At 41.9% G+C, this 22,389-nt stretch overlaps 1 protein-coding gene across 1 annotated transcript in view; it reads left to right on the top strand.

Moving 5' to 3' along the window:
* nrxn2b (neurexin 2b) overlaps nucleotides 1–22,389 on the top strand; it is a 769,387-nt gene that overhangs the window by 370,557 nt on the left and 376,441 nt on the right. Inside the window, 2 exon segments of the mRNA XM_071206612.1 lie at nucleotides 8,434–8,457; nucleotides 16,088–16,249. Of these exon segments, the coding sequence (XP_071062713.1) occupies nucleotides 8,434–8,457; nucleotides 16,088–16,249 (186 nt within the window).

Here is a 22,389-nt window from a genome sequence, read left to right as displayed (position 1 = left end):
TCTCATCTTCCTCCACTCTCATCCAACATTACTCCAAGAGGCAGCCATTATTCCTAAGAGAGAACTAATCAATTCCTCTGCTGCTCCTCTTCCCCTCCCTTTCACCCTCATTTTCACCATGACTCCACGTCCATTCTTACCTGCAACTTGTCACTTAGCAACTGTGTCTGCAAATGCTGCTTGGTAGTGAATTGTCCCTGGCTGGAGTACTCCAGTAGTTGCTTTACTCCTACGTCCACCAGTTATAATATATATATATTAGGGCTGTCAAACGATTCAAAATTGTAGTCGAACTATGTCCAAAATATGCCATTTCTTTATGTATATTGTTGTGGGAATGGAAAGATAAATGAAAGAAGGCAGATATATCCATTTAACATACAGTATCTATGTTTATTATAAAAAATTCTGCATGTCAAAATGAAAGACAACCCACACACCTATCAATCATCAAACCGTGGGGTCTTAATTCATTACGTGTTGATTTCTATCAACGGGGAGTACTTCAGGAAAGTCGACAGGGGGGTGGGGGCTAGTGGAGTACTTCGTGACCACAGAGTGTGAACGTTGTGATCAGCTGTTTGAGCGCAGTTCTCCAGTGAAGGGGGGGAGTCTCCCTCCGCAGCCGGTTGGCGTAGTTTTGGCACAATTCCGTTGTACAGACCGACGTTAACAGCAGCCTGTCTGTGCACACGGAGACCGACTCTGTCGTCCGGTGATCTAACCGCCTTCTGGAAAAGCTTCATACGTCGGTACGCAAATGCGCTTTGTGACACAAGTGACGGTACGCATTTCAGATTACGCACATAACCTGCGTACCAGTTATGTGCACCCCTGTACTACAGCAAAAGTATTCTCCGTCGGACTTCCTGCAACAACACCACGCCGTTATCTTGATTCTGATTGGCCAGAAGACATTATGAAAGATGTTCTATTGAGAAGACGATCACTACGTGACAAAAGTTTTCAAAACCGTTTCTGGTCTTCGGTATTTCCAGACAAGTGGCTACTGAAATCAATCTTACTAACTGCTGTCTGTGCAATTCTCCGCGCGAGTTGGCGGACTTTATTTTGCTTACTTTAACATCATTGTTCATGGTGGGGCTAAGCCATTTCTTGGTATGGGTGTAGCCTACCCCAGCCATACCCTGGCACTGCCACTGGTGAGCTGTATGGGGCGGGCCATTCTGCACATGCGTTAAATGCGTTAAATATTTTAACGCAATTAATTCAAAAAATTAATTACCGCCGTTAACGCAATAATTTTGACAGCATTAATATATATATAAATCTCTTCAATGAAGAGATTGTCTGCCTGATTTACTGTACAGCAGTATTTAGAATGATGCTTGCGTTACTTCTTAAACCTGCTGTGTACGCAGAGGAAAGACATGTGAAAAAACTAGCAATATAATGACACCAAATCCCACCTGGAGCGAAAAGGCCTCTACCCCATTCCCTGACCCCTTGCTTCAGCCATCCTGGAATACACTACGCACTCATCTTTAAACCCCTTTCATTTTGATCTCAACTACACACCTGTAAGGTTTCATGACTGCATTTGACATGATAGTGACGCTATTACAGCGCATACAATCCCCATTTAAGTATCTCAATGAAGTCCTCATAATGCGTTCAGAATGACTGATTGAAGCTTTTGTGGCTAAATCGAAAATACCATGCGTGGTGCTCGGCTTTGCGAACACATACGTCGCCTTTATGGTGACGTTAGGAATTGATATTGAAGCCTGGCAGAAGTGGTGGATTTGTTTGATGTACATAATGACATGCTAACACCCCTGTGTAATCCTTCCTGAGTTCTTCACCACTGACATTTAAAGCAATGCTCCAGCCGAGAGGAGGTGGGGGCACAGTCGTTGCGTGTAAGTGGATGTGCTTTTCTTGTTTTCCGTTCCCTATGATTCTTTCCCCATGCTGATCAGAGGTCAGCACCTGAAGCCCAGTGTGTGGCTGTGCACCGCTCTGGCTACAACCACCTCATGCTAATATCAGCCGCGTTGTTTGATACCAACACTGAGAGGTTCTGTGCATTTGAGGGGGAAAAAGCTAATTTGCATCACATTTCCAGCTCATTAGCATATCCGCCCGCGTTCCCACACTCACTCACTCATCAGCCTCATTTGCCGCTACCTGCTTCAGTACTTTCATGTTTATTCATGCCTCTGTCTCTAAGACCTATATCAGATAACAAATCTCTGTACCATTACTGTAGCACATTCTTCAAACAGGTAATAAAATGCTAGTGAGACAGAAACGGCTAAAAGATTCAGGAAGAGATTATGGAAGAGAACAGGCCATCATGACAGGCATCTGTGGCTGTTACCTGCATCCACATCAGAAACGTGTTGTTGTTTGTACCCTTTGGTAGCCGTACCAAAGCATGTTTTGAAAGACATACAGTACAATATAACATACATAAAACAAGCTAGCTGGAGCTACATGCTCAAAACAGGTCCCACATGTTGTGATGAATTCCTAAACCTAAACTTTAAATGCCAATGAAAGATAGATAACCATCTGTCTGAAGAAGCATTTAGTGAATAGTCTTTCTTTAAAATCAACTCAAAAATGTAAAGTTTATCATAAAAGCTGTGCATCAATAGTTAAATCATCAACTGTTGCTTAGTCTATTATTAATAAGTACTTGTTGCTTGACATGAATCTCCGCCTGATGGTTTCTAAGGACAATGAGGGAGTATGTCACATGTAGTCAAATAGAGGTGAGTAAGATAGGTAGCACGACTGCAATAGAGGAAAACAGTTTGACCACCTTCACCATAATACACCAACAACATCGTGCAATTTAATGCACACACATACACACCTACACTGACGCGCACTCGCGGTTTGTGTGCAGACTTCTCTTCACAGTAATTGCAGTGACATTTATATTTGCACCTGAAGCCTGTCTGCCGGTTTCCATTACTTCCAGCCAGATTAAGAGAGAGGCAGACACGAGTGTATGGCTGATGATTGGAATGAACGCAAAACCAAATGTACCCGACAGAGCTATTTTGAATTGAATCCCAGTTCTCCTCCATCTGACAGGGTCACTCACAGAGTCTGTGCTGCAGAAGAACGCCGTATACACCGCACACGCATACATACCCAGCAAGGCACTATATGATATGGATGCAGCCACATGAAATTGAGCTCATATTTCCACAGGTACACATACAGTCTCTAATCATCAATTCAAACTGTGAAATGTCTGCTTAGTGAAATAGCACCCATTTCCCTCCCACCCAATAATACTATTCCACGGTATCAGTTGCATCACTTATTTCTAACTGAAGATGTATAGGAAAACGACGATTAGACCTTTCTACGTTACAAGGATGAATCTATCTGGACTGGGAATCTTGGCTCGGTTGAACCATCCATTTGTCAGTATATATGTATCCAGCTTATTCACCGGTGGCTGTAGTTCAGTGAAGTGCACCGTGACAGAAGCACCATTTTACTTCTTTGCCTACTGTGAATGGCATTATGTAGATCGTCAGCAGGAGTTAAAGGATTTGTCTCAACCGTTTCACCTGTCTGGGAAATGCGCAGCTTTGCAAAACCGATAGTGAATCACAACACTATTAGCATTCGCTCCCGTCCTCACACTTCTTAGTACATGAAGATTCCGGAACCCTGCGAGACCGTTTCAGCAGGAAGGTGTTTGTCTGGACCCGTGTTTGTTTACACAACTGGGAGCTTAATCCTTCATCAGCAAACATCGCCATTCACAGAATTATTCTCCCACATGGGTCGATTACAGAGAGGGGGGGGGGTGCTGTCAAAGCAGGGCTTCCAAGCATTTTGGCTTTCAGGAAAATTACAGTGCATGAAAAAAGGAAATGAGTAGTTGGTGTATTTTGATACTATTGCATTGCTACTCTTCTTTAGGTTCGAGACTCCTCAGGATTCTATTTGTGTTGCCAGTCCACTGTTTCCTCGAGTGACCAGAGCACTATGCTTACTATACATTAACACAAATAGAACACATCTAATTTGCTGCACTATTGATCTTGACAATGGGGTACCAGTTCAGCATTAATTACAATCCCCATGCAGTACAACATGTATAATAGCAACGCCGCTGGATCCTCACGCGACTTGCAATGGCTCAGTTGGCTGCACTTCTCTCCAGCGTGGCAGCTCATTCATTTAGCATGTTTTATCTTTTACTCTTATAATCTTGACTCCAGTGGATCTGTCGACTTTCTTGTAATGGAATGATTGGTTAATTTGTTGCTGGAAAATAAAACATAATTTCCTCCAACAACCCACTCATTTAATCAAGTCAGTTTTAATGAAAATGAACACAGATATACTTTCTTCATTCAGCAAATTCCTGTTTTTTTTATTCAACTTCAAGTTATATGCATTATATGCGTTAATAATAATAATATATATATATTTTTTTAAATAATTATTTTTTTGTATTGGAAAGTCAATATCATTTTTACCTGCTCAGGATAACTAAAATAAACCTTTCTTACAGTATACGCATATACAGCTTACTTACAGACTGACACTTGTATGGTCACTCATTGTACTGTATTGGATAAGGCAGACACATGCACACATTCCTCTAAATGTAATCTCTTCCTTTCATTTCCACCACGTGTTTTCCTCCATCACTTCAATCATGTCAATTCAAAGATCGTCAGACGAATACATGTATTCACAACCATCCCTTAACCTGCCAAAGAGCTGATACAATACACACATCCATTGAAACACCTAAAACATACATAATTAAAACACACTTAATAATCTCTCATTTCTTTACCCGGCTGTTTCACAGACAATCATTCAGTGAGTTTAAAAAGGCTCACAGTCATTGTCAACACACTCTTCATGAAACACTCACGATTGGAGTTGGTTTTGTTTGACTGTGGCGGATGTTTACGTTTCTCATTTTCTAACTCTCTTAGGCTGCGGCCCCACGAGGACGAATTCGGTCGTTTGCGTTACTGTTTAGTGTCATATAGACCGTTCGGCCACACGAGGACGACCGAATACGGCACTAAACGACTGAGGAAACGACAACGGGTCCCAAGGTGGATAGAAATGCATACGCCACTCTCTGGGGGGTCAAACAGCTCCGTGTGTGCGCCCTATACGGACATTTTCAGATCACTGATAGTGATTGCGCAATAGCCCCGCCTCTCCCCACCTCTTCTGCTCACCTCCGCTTACCCCGCGCCAGTGCTGAAGTGTTTCGCCACCAACAACAACAACAATGGCGGATCGCAGAGTTGCTATCGTGCTCCGGACGCTATTGACCATGCTACAGTTGTTTGTGCAACATCTACAGCAATAATGATGAGGCAATAGCCCCGCCTCTCCCCACCTCTGCTGCTCACCCCCACGTCAAAGTAAACTGCACCCTGAATTCAGATTATTTATCTTTCTCTCGATATGGACCTAAACGCGAGTGAAGTCTAATCTGACAGGACGGAGACACGCAGCTCTGCTCACCTGCAGCTCCTCCCGCTGCAGCAAAACACACACTTCAAGTCAGATCATCACCCTTAGCTATTTTAATTTCCTCTCAAACTCCCTAAACTAGTTATAAATATGTTTATTTTTACAGTCGGCCGGGTCACTGATTACTGGATGAGCTGCTGCATGACACAGACACTGACGCTGTCCGAAGAGAGGGAGGAAAAAGAGAGGCTCCGTGTATTTTATCATTATATTATATAGAGTCGTTATTCATTTGTTTTAAAGCTCAATAAATAACAAAGAAGACCTTTGACCGGCACTTTTATCATTTTGTCCGGAAGATTTCAACTTTAATACACGCTGACTGGCGAAAAACTCTGCCCGGTTCCCTCGGCCCCCACCGCGGAGAATAAACAGAAGGGCAACCATGACAACCATGCTTCTTCGCTGATTTTGTGGAGGAAGTTACAGCGCCACGTAGAGGCTCCTGCATATGTACTGCAGCTTCTCCAGCGGTTGGAGCTAAACGGAGCGGTCTCGTGTGGGCAGACACTATCCGGATAATTATTGCATGTGGACAGAAGCCGTTTGCGTTAATCCTATGCGTTTAGCCGTTTTCGTCCTCGTGGGGCCGCAGCTTTAAAAGCAAACATGTGTCTAATGTAATACACCGTCACTAGGTTCCTAGTTGATAGAGATTATCCTTCATATCTGTTCTTTGATGTGTCAACTGTTGTTTTTCTTAACTCAGAGAGATAGCAGTGCAAGTTTAAATACATGCATTCACATCCACCACTGCATCTTATTCACCTAATGAGTGCATACGAGGAGTCATTAGACACAATGTGTGACCGGTTTTTGCCATGACCTGGGATCAGAGCGTGGGTGTGCATGATGCTTCAGAACCACCAGTGTTCCACACGAAGAGGACTTTGTTTATGGTTGCCACTTAGACTCAGCTCCACTCAGTGATCCATCCCACACACAAACACCCACGGTACCTACTGTGTATTCTACAGGGACAGCCTGACAGACTCACTCACAACGTCAGAAGCTATACTCAAACATGACAAGTTATATCTGGGAGGCGTGTGGCGCAGTGGACTAGTGCGTTGTTGTTCGGATCAGGGGGTCACACGTTCAAACCCCACTGCAGTCAGCATGTCGTTGTGTCCCTGGGCAAGACACTTCACCCCAATGTAATGTCATATCTGTATGTTTTACTACTAAATACTTGTCTTCTGAATTCACCCTTTTAGTCCAAATCCTGCTAAGATTAGATATGATCACTCACAGCAGCTGCCAATTTCACATGTTTTAATCAAAATATAAGATGTCCTCTAGATGTCCATTCCACCCTGAAGGGAAACTCATGGCAGATCTGAGTGATAGATATTTGACCGATACAGAGTATACTGACTGAGCACCACCACTGAGTAGCATGAACAGCAACATCGAGCTGATAGGCTGAGATAACAAGCAATGAGAAGTGACTTTTAGACTTTGTTTCTGCTGGAAAGCTTGGACTAGCAACACAATCGACATCAGTGTTTCCCCTAGGTTTACTGCGTTGGGGGGGGGGGGGGGGGCATTGGGATATATATTTTTTAAATCCTCTGGAGCAGACAGAGCAGCTGTGGATTATTGCTATTGATTAACAAATAATAAATCAGTGTTTCTTAGGGTCAAAAACACTAAACTCACAACTTAAAATGAAAGTGTTTAGTTTATTTAATAAAAGGTGCTATATATATATTTAAAAAAAAGATTATACTTTTTTTTTTTTTAACATCTTGAATTTCAGAGGGGGCTCCGTTGCTGGGCGCCCCTCCAAGACAATGTTAGGGGAAACACTGGACATATTGATGGACCAGAGACAGTAAAGCAACATTTTCAGAACAATCCCCTTCTTCACAACACCTATCATACATGATGCTTTATTCATTGATTGTTTTCTTTCCCATTTCAGGTGTCTGTGTTCCTCCTTCCAGGGAGAACACCCATTGTTCTTTATTGTGTAAAACCACATGAAGTTACCTAATGGCCTTTTCATCTCCCTTTTAGGTTGCTGCAGATATCAGAACCCTCAGTGAAATACCTTTCTCTCTATCCTTCTCTATCCTTCTCTGAATCTTCTACATGAATGATGTTTCCCTAAATGCCCCCAGTGACTTCACATCACTGGAAATGCACAATTGTCCATTTTTACAATGCAATAATACTTTTTTTGTGTTCTCTTTCTGAAACAACATTAACCCCTTAATGACTACTTGGGGAAAGATTTCTGAGATATGTGCACCTATTCAAGTGATCAAGACATGATTGGCCTCGCCCAGTACAAAAGGACTTCAATTTGAAATGGACTAGAGCCCAGCGCCAGCTGCTGACCAGATTAGCTCGTCAGATTGAATCCTGACACTGATGAACTTCTCCTTCTTCCCCTTCCCCACTCTAAACAAACACCCCCATCAAAACTCCCCAAATCCCCCCTGTGGAAGTTGATTTTCTAACTCTTGTCTCTTTTACTACTAACAACAAGCTTCAGAATTCTTCCAATTTGATTATTTTCATTGGTGAATTTTCTTTTCCCTTACCTTTTATGATTTCAAAAACTAACACTGTGTCATTCACGGAATGTGAACCATCTGTTGTTTTCTCTAATTAACTTGCGACTTACACACTAACAAATGTATTGTTATCCTTTTATTCCTTTTCTGTTATTTCATTTGGTAGATTACCCTAATTATATAATTGCTTTCTTTATTTCTTTATTTGGATGTTATACTATATAAATAATAGACACACATTTATTTTAAATCATCTATGAATATTCAATTCATATTTGTTAATGAAAATAAAAGGCAATTTTCTTTTTTTCTTTGCCACTTTTTTGGGGTTGAGGTGTGTTTTCTTAAGTTTAAGGTTGGTCATTTTATTTTTTCTTTCTCCTCCCCCTGTTTTCTCCTGAAGCACGCAGGCATTGGACACGCTATGGTAAACAAACTGCATTATATGGTAGATATCATTCTAATTGTCTTATACTTTGGTTTGCCCTGGGTTTTCCGTTACCTCTCTCTATTCTGTTTGCTTTACTGAAAGTACAATCCGCCTTCAATTCCAAGGTAGCTGAACAACTCCACCTCTCTGTTTTCGTTTAGCCCTCTCTATGTTATTGCTTTTTATTGCCATCCAGTCCTCCCCTTCCTGAACATATTTTACGTGTTCATCCAAAGAGGTCTGCCCACAAATACAAAGATTTTACATTTATTTAGATTTGATTTGTTTTACTTTATTTCTTGACCCTTTTGATTTGTTTTATTTTGTTTTACTTCGAACACTATCCGTATGAAGAAATAAAGAATCATAATGCAAAAAATGTTTTCTCAATTGAGTATTAGAAAAGTTACCTTTTTACTTTTTTGTAATCCCTGTCCCCCCCTGATTTATTTTCTTAGAATAACCCTATGAATAGAGCGTACGCAGCAGATTTCTCAGGGACACAAAAAGCCTACTCGAGTAACTCCCGTGAGAGCAAGTAAACAAAACAACTTTTTTAACAACACGAGAGAAAGGCAATGATGATCTTCCTATGTTGGAACTGTTCACCGCTTAGTGACCCGTTTTCTTAGTTGGCCATGCTGCGGTTTATGGAGTCATGAAGAGTATTTACAACCCTTGATTTAGAGGCCAAAGCCTTCACTATAAAGTATGCCTCAAATGAGGGTTTAATCCCATTAGTGGCCTTAGCTTGATTAATCAACCAGATGGGACTGTTCTTAGACCTGCACCTGGACACAGTGCTGGCCTTCCACACATGTGGGCACTAAATCAAGTGCCCACATGTGTCATTAGACCCCTAATTGGGTGCAGAAATGTAATTCAAGAGTACTGAAGGCTCATACATGAGAATAAAATGGCAAATGCAAAAATCTGGTAGAATCTGATGTTAGTAGACATGCTCAGCCTTACTTGCTTTCACTGGACGAATCAATATATGAAGCTGTCTGGCCATTGATGCAGACCATAACGAGAACTGCCTGAGAACATCTGAGCTGTGTGCGATCGACCCCTCATTAACACTAACACTAACTTATATCATACTTTACTGGCCTCACCCCTTGCATGAAGAGACTTGAACCTTCTTCCCAATCTTGTTTTTTTATATACAGATTGCATTGAGTATATACATATATGTATATGTATATATCCTGGCTAACATATATACATACATATATCAAATGTCCTAATATAATCAATACGGCCATGAAACATGTTAGCCACACCCTCTTGCTGTTTTATTTATTTAATTTCACTTTCTTTGTTTTTCTTTTTTTAACTTCAAATTAACTTACTAAAATGAATAACGACCTCACATGTTTTCTTGCTGAAACAAAAAAAGGGAAAAAGTAAAGAGGGGACACAGACATCCATTTTTCTGGGTGAATAGAGAAGTGATGCCCCAAGCAATGCATCTGCGGAATCCATCATAACACATGAGTTGGAGGAAAGTGTTATGAGTCTCTATCTAACGACTCACTCAAGCTCAAATCTAACACAAATGAGTACGCAACCTCAAGCTCAATACATGATGTGGGGGAATTCTAGTGCAATCATGTACGGGTGCAGATTTCCTCCATATCTAACATGGAAAGTGACACATCATGCCATTGGAATACTAATTGCTCTGTTCACCCAAATCAGGGATGTCCTTTCTCCCCTCTCAATTTTCTCCATTCTTTAAAAAAAAAAAACCTCTCATTTCCATTCATTTCATCTGTGATTTCATCTGTGCACCTCCACACCTCCAGTGTCCAGTGGTTGTGCCCCTGCATCTGCTGTGCATGTGTCCATCTGTTAGAACGTCTTCCCATCAGCGTACTCACAGGAGAACTTGCTGCCCAAGCCCCAGCGCGTGTCAGTCTGTTGACCACGTGTCTATGGGTTTTTATTTGTGTTGCTTTCTTTTCTAAACCTTTACATTGAAACCTCACTTTTCCCATTTGTCTGGTGTCGTAGCGCTCTGCAATTCCCTTCCCTTCTACTTTCCCTTGTTGCTGCATCGTGCCAGATGGTTTACTTGTTTTTTATTTACTAGTGGGTCTGTTTGTGTTGTGTTTAATGGAATACTCCTCCCATCCGCTCATTATCCCTGTCATCTCCGCATTTAAGTGCATGGCTTGTGTGTCACCCTGTTCGCCTGGATGGATTCATTTTGTTTCCTCTTAACCAAAACAAACCCTTGCCCATGAAATAACACATTCAGTCCAAAGTTGGACCTGGTTTGAGCAATCACATTTCAGAGGACTTTTAAAGAATCCTCACCTACTTATCACTGACTAAATTGACTAAAACAGTGTTACTAATCGACTGTTTGAATCAAACCTTTGTTGTAACTGTACTAACAACCATTTTTGTGTCTGACTTTCCCTTACTTACAAAAGTACTAACCGATTTTGTTCACCCTCCAACCCTAACTATTTTCGGCACACAACTAAAAACTCCCCCACTTTCTCTCCCCCTCCCCTTGACAACTGTTGCCAAACAACACTTGCCTCAGGCCTCCCAACCCTTCCTCATATACTAACCTAGATATGTAGCTTAGCTAAAACTACATATTCCATATTTAGCGTTGAAAGACAAACCCTCCTCATACAATAAAGTACTCAAATACGCGTTGACAAGCTGCCAGACACCTACTGAAGTCCACCGCTGGATGAGAAGCTCCTTTTTCTCTTACTCTTTTGAGCATCCTCCCCTCCTGCGGGTCTGGCTTTGACCTGAGGTAATGGGGGGGCAATGTGGTGCAAGGTGGTAATGTGTGATCTATTATGATATGTGTGAGCGTTCAACTGTGCGATCTAAATATAACACATTGTTTCTCCCTGCAAAATATCAGATGTAGTGCCAACAAGGGTAAGTGATACATGTTCAAGGTAAGCGTGCTCTTCTCTGCAATGATTACAATGTTGAATACATGAAGGTACTGATGGGTGTCTGTACCTGGACAGACTGTGCTACATGACAACAGTAGCTGACGTAGAAACAGAAATCTCTTGCTAAAAATAAAAATGGGATTCTAGAATTCACGACTGCCTTTGGGAAATGAAGGCAGAACATTTTGGTATTCCTCGATGATGTGTGCACAAAGTGAGTCACACAAAGCCGAGAGTTGAAATGGTAAAGCTGCATATACCGTAATGTGGGGTGTGGAGAATTTCAGTTGCAAGACTTGCTTTGATCTTTCTCCTCAAACCCTCAATATGATCTGGGTTCATTGTGATGCTCTGCTTTATGGATAGCTGATGCACAAGACATGTTTTACCTTCAGCTCCCTTTCCTTATTTTGTGGCAACCAGAATCCTGAAAATAAATAAAGACAATGGACGAGCTGGAAGATAGATAGTAGAGGATAGGCACTAGGAATTGTGTAAAATACGTGATGTTTAGTGTTATTAACTTTTACGTGTGATATAAGTGTTGTCAGTATTGACAATATTGTTTTAGTTGCCAGGAGCCTGCAGTCATGGAGCCAGTCATGGTCAATGAGGCTGTACCACGCTCAGCTGATCACACAGTAGGGCACTACATGTGAAGCCCCAGTACAAACGCTTTGTCATTCTGTAGGTAGTTGTAGGTTTATGAGGAATAAGCACAACATCGGAAGATAGGTTTAAAAAGGGATAACTTGATATCATAACATAGTAATATTTCCAACACTGGGCGAAATTGGAACGCTTCCCATATGGTTTCATGGCTGTGTCAATCCCTTTACAGTTAATCTATCTGTAAACAGCTCCAGACTATTTCCTGTGATATCTGGGGCACACAGTTCAGCACAGATCAGCCAGCTATGTTTGGTTTATGTGTGTACTCGGCTAGAGAGGTATTTGAAGAAATAAAAACAAGGAATCCAACAGAAGCACCAGTGGGATTTGTGTGCTATGTGTGTTGTCTTCTTAGTTGTTTGATGCAGGTGTTGGTGTAAGCTCGAACCGGGCCATATACTCAGAATGTGCAGCAAAGGTTTTTGTTTTTATATTCTCAAAGCTGTATGGCTTCCAGGCCGGCAGCATCATGGTGTTTCTAGCAGCAACCTGGGATAGTATTACCCTTCCCCTCCTCTGGCCAGTGATGCACGTGCCTGTGATATTACTCAATGAGATGAGTGTGCATTCTGAATGAAACAAAGTCTCGCTAGCTCTTGTGAATAATCACAAAGTCACCTCAGAGAAAACCCTTGGATATGTGTTCTGTTTTTGTTTATTTTTGACTATCAATGCATGTTCTTATTTTTGGAACATTGGGGGTTTTGTATTGCCATTTTCTGATTACACAATGAATCAATGACTGTAATATGATTTCCCCAGGGATGTTGTGGGTGCAATGCATACATTAAAACCAATGTAAGTGGTGGAACCAGGATGGTGGAGATGGCAAGAGAAAGAACAATGAAAAGAAAAAATGCTTATCTCAAATGTCCCCTTTTTAGCTGGGACTTGTTTAGGTGTCTGGCAGCTAGCCAATCGCATGGCCCCAATGAGAAATCAACAACAGTTCACAAAATATTCCCCCAAATCCAAAAAGCTTTGCTTGGCCATAAAACATGTTAAGCACTGAAGTCCACATTTTGATTTCAGAAAATCTACAGGTAAAATGTCTACCGTTTGATATCCTATCTCCTTATACGAGAAGAGGTCATGCCCCCCCTCCCTTGTATCTTCTCCTTAGCTTCTTGACACAATAGGACACATTAAGTTGCCCTGCTCAAAGCCCAATCTGAGATCTTCAAAGACGAACCCGACACACCAGCACGTTCAACCGCGGACTCCTCATGCCATATACATCTGACATATACGATAGGTCTTTATCTCCAAGTAGAAACAGCAGACATAAAAATGAGTTGCCCTGTTAAGAAGGGAAGTACAAAAAAAAACGAAAACAAAACTGTCAGGAAAAAGAGAAGACAAGCACTTAGCTGGGGCGCCTGATCTGTTGAGTGCAGTTGCTAAGGTTTCTGTTCAGCCTAAGAGTGTTTGCTAAATCTCATAGTGAGGCTTTTTTCTTGTTTTTCTTCTAGGATCTATTGTTGTAGATTATTATTGGTTCAAATGTGTCTGTGCTCAAAGCCTGCTGCTCTTAAAAGGTGCTCATCAGAACTACATATAAGGAAAGCAGTATCTCTAGATATAACGTGCACAATATAATTGTAAATGATGGAAATATTAATTGAGACCGCTGATCAAATCAAGCTAGCTTTGTGCTGGCAACACTTTTGAGTGTGCAGTGTTAATGAAAAACAGACGGATGTGTACAAATCTCCCTGCAATTCTTTAGAATAGCAGATGTTGAATCAGGGACATAAGCACTTCACTTAGGCCTCAGGCCCGCTCTATTAGGATAATTGCACACATGATTGGTCTCTAAATGCAAAAAACAACCTTATTTTTCATTCTGTTTCTGTAGGTAAATAGCTATGGCACTGATTGAAATACAGCCATGACGTGATAATGCAAAAGACACACTTTTCTTATTAGCAGTGCAATTTGCCACTTTGTAAAGAGTATAATGTAAAAAAGACAAATTGTGGAAAAAGTGAGTTGAGAGAATCCTTTTCCCTCATTCTATTTCCAATGGAGCATATCCCTTGTGTCGTGTTATTCACTCTTCGTGTATTCTTTAAACCGCCATGATCTGGTGTTTAATTTTAAACCGTTGCTTCACCTCATCATGTTAGGTATTGTGTTACATCAGTGCCGGAGTAGTCCCCACACACGCTGATGTAATTTATGTTAGAACTCCTTTTGATCAAGTTAGTCATATTCCAGTAATAGCCTACAAGGGTACCGAGACTCAATTTTACAGACATCAAAATACCATTTGAGCGAAAGAACAAAAATCCAATCTCACGGAAAAGCCTGGAGGATCCTCAAAAATGTACCCTTTATACACCTGTATTATTAAATTATTTAAATGTTATATTAAGTCTTCTTAAGTTTCAATCCACACTATCTCCTGCCATCAGCTTGCGGCTGTGTGTTTGATTCCTCCCAGCACTTTTCGCTCTGTTAGCGATCAAGAGCATACTGTGTAACCTTGCACAAAAGACAAGGCTTCAGGCAGTTACACATTACAAAGAGTTTATTTTTACTGGTAGTTCCTTTAAGCCCCTGTCACACTGTCCCGAAATTGACACCAGATGGACACACGATAAAGGAAATGTTCAAATTCGGCTCTGATCATAACAACATCGGGCCATTCGTGAGGGCAGCTTAAGCCATCGTATGACCGCTGGTGGAGTTTCTCAGGCTCCGGCAGCAACTTCGTGAGCGGTGGCAAACTCTTTGGCATGCCAACAAATTGCCGAAGGACCTTGCGAAGGTTCATTTTCGTGTTGAATTTGTGTGTCCATGTTGCCCTTAGTAAGGCACTCGTGAGGGCATCTTGTCAAATTGTGTCATCTTCTTGTGATCATCGGTGCCGGGCATTTTTCGCCTCACAAAGACATACGAAGGGAGCAAGAAGCTGCCCGATTGTCTTCGGAAGGCAACACGACTACGTGAAGCCCTCACAATGCCGTCGTATTATAGTACGATGACATCGCGATTGCATTTATTTCACAACAAAATCATGTACACATATTATGTAAATACTATGTATGTACCCAATTTGTGTTCCGTGAAACTGAAAAGGATATTACATTGTTTGTGTTACTTTCGTTGCAGTTGTATGTCTTTAATGTAATTTAGCTTAACTTCCTGTTTTATTTAGATGCTTTTATTTTGAAGGCGAGTTTATGCTGTTGACAGGAAGTTGTTGTTGCTATGGAAACAACATGACATGAGATAAGTAATATCTTCTAATCTACATATAAAGACGGAGAAAGTAAAGAATAAAGTGTATGTTTAAATGTTAGCACCCCCCGAAGAGGCACAAGCTCTTACGATGAGTCTGGATACATTCTAAATCATCAGTAACGTCAACGACCATATTTCCGTGTGTGGTTCGGGTGCCATCGTGTGACCTTCTGTAGGCATCGTACTTGCTTCGGCTGTTGACCAAGTTCGAGGCCATCTTCGTGCGAAATTCACAATTCCATATTCGTGTGTCCATCTGGTGTCAATTTCGGGACAGTGTGACAGGGGCTTAACTGAAACGGGGTTCAGCAAAGGGGTTTTACAGAGTAGCTATGTCAATCACAGGGAAAGCCCTGTTGATATTTTTTAAATGATGTTACCTATAAGATCATGTTTTGTATACATACTGCCATATATATTTTGCACTTAATCTAGTATAGGATTACATTAAAGTATACTCTTGCAAATTAAATCACGATTCACGATTACACAGTGAGCACATCGCTCGTTCATTTTTGTTCTCTTAGCAACTGCCCTCTAGAGTGAAAGCCCCCAGTCTGAGTGGCACTAAAAGCAACAAACCAATCGCTACCATTTAGGGGACGACCCCGCCTAGCACCAGTCTTTAATCCACTTTCTTCCTTGTTTTTCCTCCACATTCTTCTAAATTCTCTCCATTCTCATCATCCTGTGTATCTATCCATCTTTTCATGCTCTCTATCTCTGCCTCTCTACTTCTCACTGTCTCTTTTGGGCCATGCCTATGTCAGGTGACCATCTCAGTGGATGGTATACTGACCACCACTGGTTACACCCAGGAAGATTACACCATGTTGGGTTCAGATGACTTCTTCTACATCGGAGGGAGCCCCAACACCGCCGACCTGCCCGGATCACCAGTCAGCAACAACTTCATGGGCTGCCTTAGAGATGTGAGTTGATCTGAATGAATGTATGTAGCTGATCACACAGGCAACCATGCCCACACTGTTCTTTTACTTTCTCTCTGCCTCATGCTAGCAGGTTGCTTGCTGTTGAAAACGTTTTCAGCTGCACCAGCCCACATTACATTGTGATTACATCAGTTTGTGTCTTTACACTTTTGGTAATGAAAATGTAGATCATGTAGTGAGAACAAACAGCTTGTTTGGCCGCGCATCATCCGCACACATACTGAAACACATTGGTGTTGACTCTAACACCTGAGAATCATCATTTTGGGCAGACAGTATTTGAGCGTAGGACGTGTCAGACATACAGTATCATGGATGAAGTGTTTGTTATCACTCCTCCAAACCACACTGCAGACCAAACAAATCCACAGGCATTGATTGCACACATCACAGTGGGATATCGGAAAATCACAAAGTTCCAGATTTATACTCATGGCATGGAAGCGTACACTTAGTAATACACAGTCGCATATACTGCAGTCAGGAATGGTTATGTTGTAGAGGACAGTTGCTCTATAAACAACTTTATTTCTCCAGGTTTGAAAAAAAAGTGACTTTTATTTTCACCAGGGTATTCAATTATAATTTAACAAGCTGTCAAGAGGACCAATCACGGCTTAAAGTATTATGCCCTTGTAAATGTAATGACTTGTATAGAGGCGACGCAACATGGTGCCATCGCATATCCTCATAAAACCACGCTGATTGAATAAGTAATTACTTCTGTCATCACTTTTAATGGATCGCACAGTAATCGCCCTATCTCTAACTTAATTATGCCTGTGGAATTACATTTTCATTATTTGGGTTGCTAGCCTATCAGAAGGATCCCTAGTGGGTCTTAAAGTTCCCAAGGCGTTTAACTATCCTCTCCCATCAAGACAGGGCTGGATTTACAGTACAGACGGGCACAAGGGAGGGGAGGGGGTTTCAACGGTAGGAAAACAGACTATGCTCACAACAGAACATAGAGGTGAAAGTGAAGAGGGAAAATGAGTCAAGTGTGGGAAATGGAAAGTCGGAGCAGATGGCTGGAGAGAAGAGCATTTGAGAAGCTGTTGTCAGACTGAGTGATGAAACAATACATAGCTAAGCGAGGGGGGATGCAAATAAGGAAGAACTACATATAGCCGCAAGTACGCGTTTAAAGAGGACATTGTTTTAGGATTATTTTATTTTTTATTTTACCTTTATTTAACCAGGATAGGTCTCATTGAGATTACAAATCTCTTTTTCAAGAGAGTCCTTGCCCAAGAATGGTAACGGCACAGTTTCAGACAGTTTTACAGTTACAGACAAGTACAAAAAAACACACAACACAGTCATACACCAAGTTTAGCCAAAGCATTTACGGACACATCGGCCTGCTCCAAGGATATAAAGTTAGTTTATTAGCAACACATTTAAATGGATTGCAGTCAAAGGTTATACAAACGGAATATTTTGAGGTGGGTAAGATTTTATTGAGCTGGAAGGGAGCATCTCTATAAAAAAACATTTGACATTAATGCTTGACCTTGCGCCAAGGGCTGTGTGCTCCGGTCTGGGTCAGTACTGCAAAACATGGCAACAAAAGTTATTAAGTCAAGTGTGGAAATCTTAAAAATCTGGTTTCCTCAAACCTAACGAGGTTTTCTCTATAGCTTACTAAAATGTATTTTGTTACTGTTGATTTAAGGTAGTGCAGAGTATTTCCAGGTGAGTGTATCCAACATGAACAGCCTTTACAGTGTTTGATCCACACCCCTCAAGCTGGAACATCCCAGTTCATTTCCTGGTGTTTGTGTGTTATGGTTTTAACCTTTCAGCTGCGTTCAAGCTCTAATGGCTTTCCTACAAAGGTAACCGCGTAGAAAGGCGCTGAGAAAACCTGCAATGAGAGTAACTGAGAGCGGCAGGTAGAGTAGTACAGTAGTAGCTGAAAATAAAGTGAGTGTCTGGGGGTTAGTCGGCGGTGTGTTTCATCCTGTGCTAGTTCTGTGGCACAGCTTGAATTATCAGTGGCGTCATGGTCCTGGGCAGAGCTTTCATGCAGCCACCGTGGTCAAACGCCTTTGATACGCTTGGCCAGTGCCTTCCAGGCAGCAAAGGAAGAGTAAAAAGGTACCAAAAGGGTGTGTGTGTGTGTGTGTGTGTGTGTGTGTGTGTGTGTGTGTGTGTGTGTGTGTGTGTGTGTGTGTGTGTGTGTGTGTGTGTGTGTGTGTGTGTGTGTGTTCAAAGTCACCCACATGCTATGATCATACCCAGTGTGATGTATGTGTGTGTGTGCTGGGCTCACAGTTCGAGTGCTGTGGTGTGAAATCAGGTTGCTTTGCTCCTCAGCCCCGAGCCTTGATTCCTCTCTTCTTATGTACATGGCCATCTGTCTCTCCACCGCAACCTCCGCCTCTTTATCTCTCAACCAGACAGTGACCTTGCTATCGCCCATTTCACACATCTCCCTCCCATCTCTCTCTCAGTCCCCCTCCCCTCCTCCCATGTCTCTCAGCACCTCTCTCCACCTCTCTCTTCCTCTCATCTTCCCTTTCTCTGGGGCACTTTTGTGTAATTGAGTCCATAGTAGCGCTGTTGGCTCACCAGCTTTGCCATCCTGACGGCCAAATTAAAAATTGATTTCTTCGACTGATTCCATGCCCTGGGTGAATGCTCTGGCCCGCCTCTCTCTTCCACTTTCTCCCCTGCTCAACTTGATATCGATGCTCTATCTCTTCGTATTCTGGTCTCACGTTTTTTGCACGATGAAATCTTCTAGTGTTGTCCATTGCCTCACCTCACACCCCACCTACCATGGGTAGTGTAAACCATCATTTGGGACTAGGTAGTCTGAAGTGTGCTGCTGCAAAGCCTTTTCCTTATCACTTACGGAGCGTCCACACTACAGCTTCAAAAATAGCTTGGAGCTGGGCGTGTCTGGAGCTTGGGGATTTTATTCAAGCAACACGACCAACAACCAATCACATGAATCTCCCGCCCCCGACATACAAAGCAAAAACCCCCGGGGATTTTATGGGAGCAATATATATATAAACTCCCCAAACAGGCGAAAACCTACCAGTTTCCCCCACTGTCTCTGCCACCTCCCTCCATGCCTGGTTCCTCCGGTTTGTATCCCGGTAGGTGAAGAGGGTCTGGTCATACAAAACCGGGTGATTTGCTACAGCGATAGTTAGTTTCTCCTCCGACTTTTTTTGAAATATAGAAATGAACGGCGGGATATCTCTCCCAGCTTAGACGCGGTTTGATTGGCTAGGGCTTGAGCTGTCAGATTTTCCGAAACGGGATTTGATTGGCTGGTGCTGGCTACTCCGGCGTCTCCGGCGTCAGAAGTTGAACATGTTCAACTTCTGACGCCGGAGACGGCGGAGACGGACCGCTCTGCTACCCACAATTCAGTTCGGCGAAAAAGCGAGGCAACGTGACGTCACCCCATTCAAAGTGAATGGGCAGATTGGAGTTTTCGACGCTTCTGACGCTGTAGTGTGGACGGGCCGTAAGGGACAAGCAATGCATGCAACCAATAGTCATGCTATGACTGCCAGTAAATGTCTCTTAACTGAATATAGAAGCAGGCTCAAACTATGTGCATGTTGGCTCATCGAACATTCACAACCTAAACAGTGTTAGGTTTGCAAAGTTCCATAAATCAATGGAGTCACCCATGAGGCAGGCGGTGGCCCGTGTCAGGGCTGCACACACTCTGACTTGAGGAAGATCACTGAAGTCAATCCAAGTGAAAAACACCGTGTGGCTCTCTTACCCGAGTCAATAAGTCAGAAGAAGGGAGGTTACAAAAACCCTGTTGCTGGACATTATTATCGCTGCTCAATATGTCAACGTGTGTCAGACCTTTGACAGTGGTCTTTTAACCAGTGGACAAAGCTGGCCAGTTGTTTGCAGCAGGCAATTTGGCTTATTATATAACATGTCCATACCTGCTCTCCCAATTCTAAAGAGCACATATTTCTAGTATCTGTTTAAAGCCAGACACCCTGACATATTTGACAATAGGTGCTGAATCAGCACATGGATTCATACGTAATATGAGGTCTTTGCATTCTATCTTATTTGATACAGCGTTCAAATTGTGCCCTGTGTGTCTCACACACTTTGGTTATCCCTCTGTTACCCTCATCTTTCCCTCACTTGTCATTCACCACCATCTTCCTCTCGTCCCTCTGCTGTACACCCCTCCCTTCTATTCTCACATGTACTTTCTGCAGTCTGGTCTTGCTTGTTGTTGCCCTTGCCTACACCTATGCTTTTGCTGAAGATCTCATACTATCAATAGCTAATAGTAGCATAAGTTTCAGAAAGCTAATTCCTTATAGCTCAGATGTGTGTCACCATGTACACAATCCTTCTGACATTAGTAGTCTTGACAGCACTGACATATCAAAAGCAGGAATGTGTCCCATCTCTGCCTAATCATGTACTTTGAACACGACTAAAAGACCAGCTCTCAGAGAAGTGCATTGTTTGCTGTTATCTGGTATGTCCATGATGTCATATCATGCTATTACATTTAGCTTGATTATGTTCTCAGTTTACCTTTGTAGGTTATTAACATGTAGTGAGGGTAATGCTAAGGGAAAGCTAATGTTGTTTGTAACATTGAAAACCCTATTATCGCAACATTTTAATCTTTAACTATTAATTTGCAATTGCAGTTTTGATGAGAGGTCAGAGTCAACAACATTAACAATCTTCTGGAAACACAAATACCACAGCAAATATAATGTTAGTGTGTTTTTAATATCTTAAATAATAATATATGGGCATTTTGACGTCATGAAGAATTGAGCCCTTACATTGCATACCTTATTGAGATCAACATGCATTGCTCCCTCTGTGTACAAATATGTATGTTTCATGTGACTGTAAATACTGGGAACAAGTTATACACCTTAACCCCACTATATATAACATCAATTATTCACCGTGGCAACCTAACACTAGATTAGATTTTGGTTGGAGTATAAAATTAGTTGTTAGAGCCACATTGTAGAATATAAAGTCCTCTGCTATATCATGTTGCCAGCTTTATTTCATGCTTCTTTTCCTTACAGGCTGTCTATTCTGAATAAACAGAGCAGCATGGATAAACTGAAATAAATAACTGAAAATGAATATAATTCTTTTCCCTTCTGCCACTGCATTTTCCATTTTCTCTCTCTCACCTACCCATCTCTTTTTCTAACAACATAAGCCAGGAGAGCTCACGCCTTATTAGCTGTCAGTTGTAGCGTTATCCAGACTAATTACCAGGACTAATCTCCACTAATGACAACATTATGAGGTGTACAGTACATGTGGCAGCGTGGCCAAAGAAGGCTTACATTCAGGAATAAGCCAGCACATCTGTGTCGCTGTGGTTCATCCTGTGCCTGAGTGTAGGAGTAGTGTGTATGAAGATGTTGAGAGAAAGTGTGTGCACGCATGGAAAAAATAGGTCAGATTTGCGGGTGTTTGGATGAAAGACAATGAGGAATGACAGCAGCAGTCTGGTACAATTAGATAGTCAAAACACAAGAGCGAACCACATTGCACGGGACACGTCTTGAGTGTGCAAATATGATATTGGGCTAATGCAAATCAAAGCCAATGGAGACTTAATACACATGGTTGAACAGAGGTTTACAGTACCGATCAAACTAGCTATGATATATACTGTAGCTATATATTGTTCACATCACAAGTGTTGCCCAATTGTACTATTGGAATATAATGTTGATAAAACATTTTGAAACTTCAAATATGTAGATGTGTCAGTGTCTACCATGAGGAATAGATGTAATGGCTATGCTGAAGATAATAAATTAATGAAACACTGTATGGTATGCATTTAAAGGTGGGGTAGGTAAGTTTGAGAAACCGGCTCGAGATCGGTAGAATTTGAAAATACACAACCGGAGAAAATCTGCCACTTCCTTATAGAGCCCCTCCCCCAACACACACGAACGTGCACATGACTAATGAGGGCACGAGATAAGTTTGTGCCCCGATGGAAGGCTGACAGGCAGGTAGGCCATCCAATCCGTTTAGCCGGCCCGGCCCTGTACTTTTTACAGTATCACGGCTTCTACAGATGACATTTTTTTATGGATTTGTTGTCAAAGCAC

The sequence above is a fragment of the Pseudochaenichthys georgianus genome, chromosome 18, assembly GCF_902827115.2.
Source record: "Pseudochaenichthys georgianus chromosome 18, fPseGeo1.2, whole genome shotgun sequence".
NCBI lineage: Eukaryota > Metazoa > Chordata > Actinopteri > Perciformes > Channichthyidae > Pseudochaenichthys > Pseudochaenichthys georgianus.
Note: the sequence above shows the minus strand (reverse complement) of the source record. Positions and strands in the feature narration are given on the sequence as shown.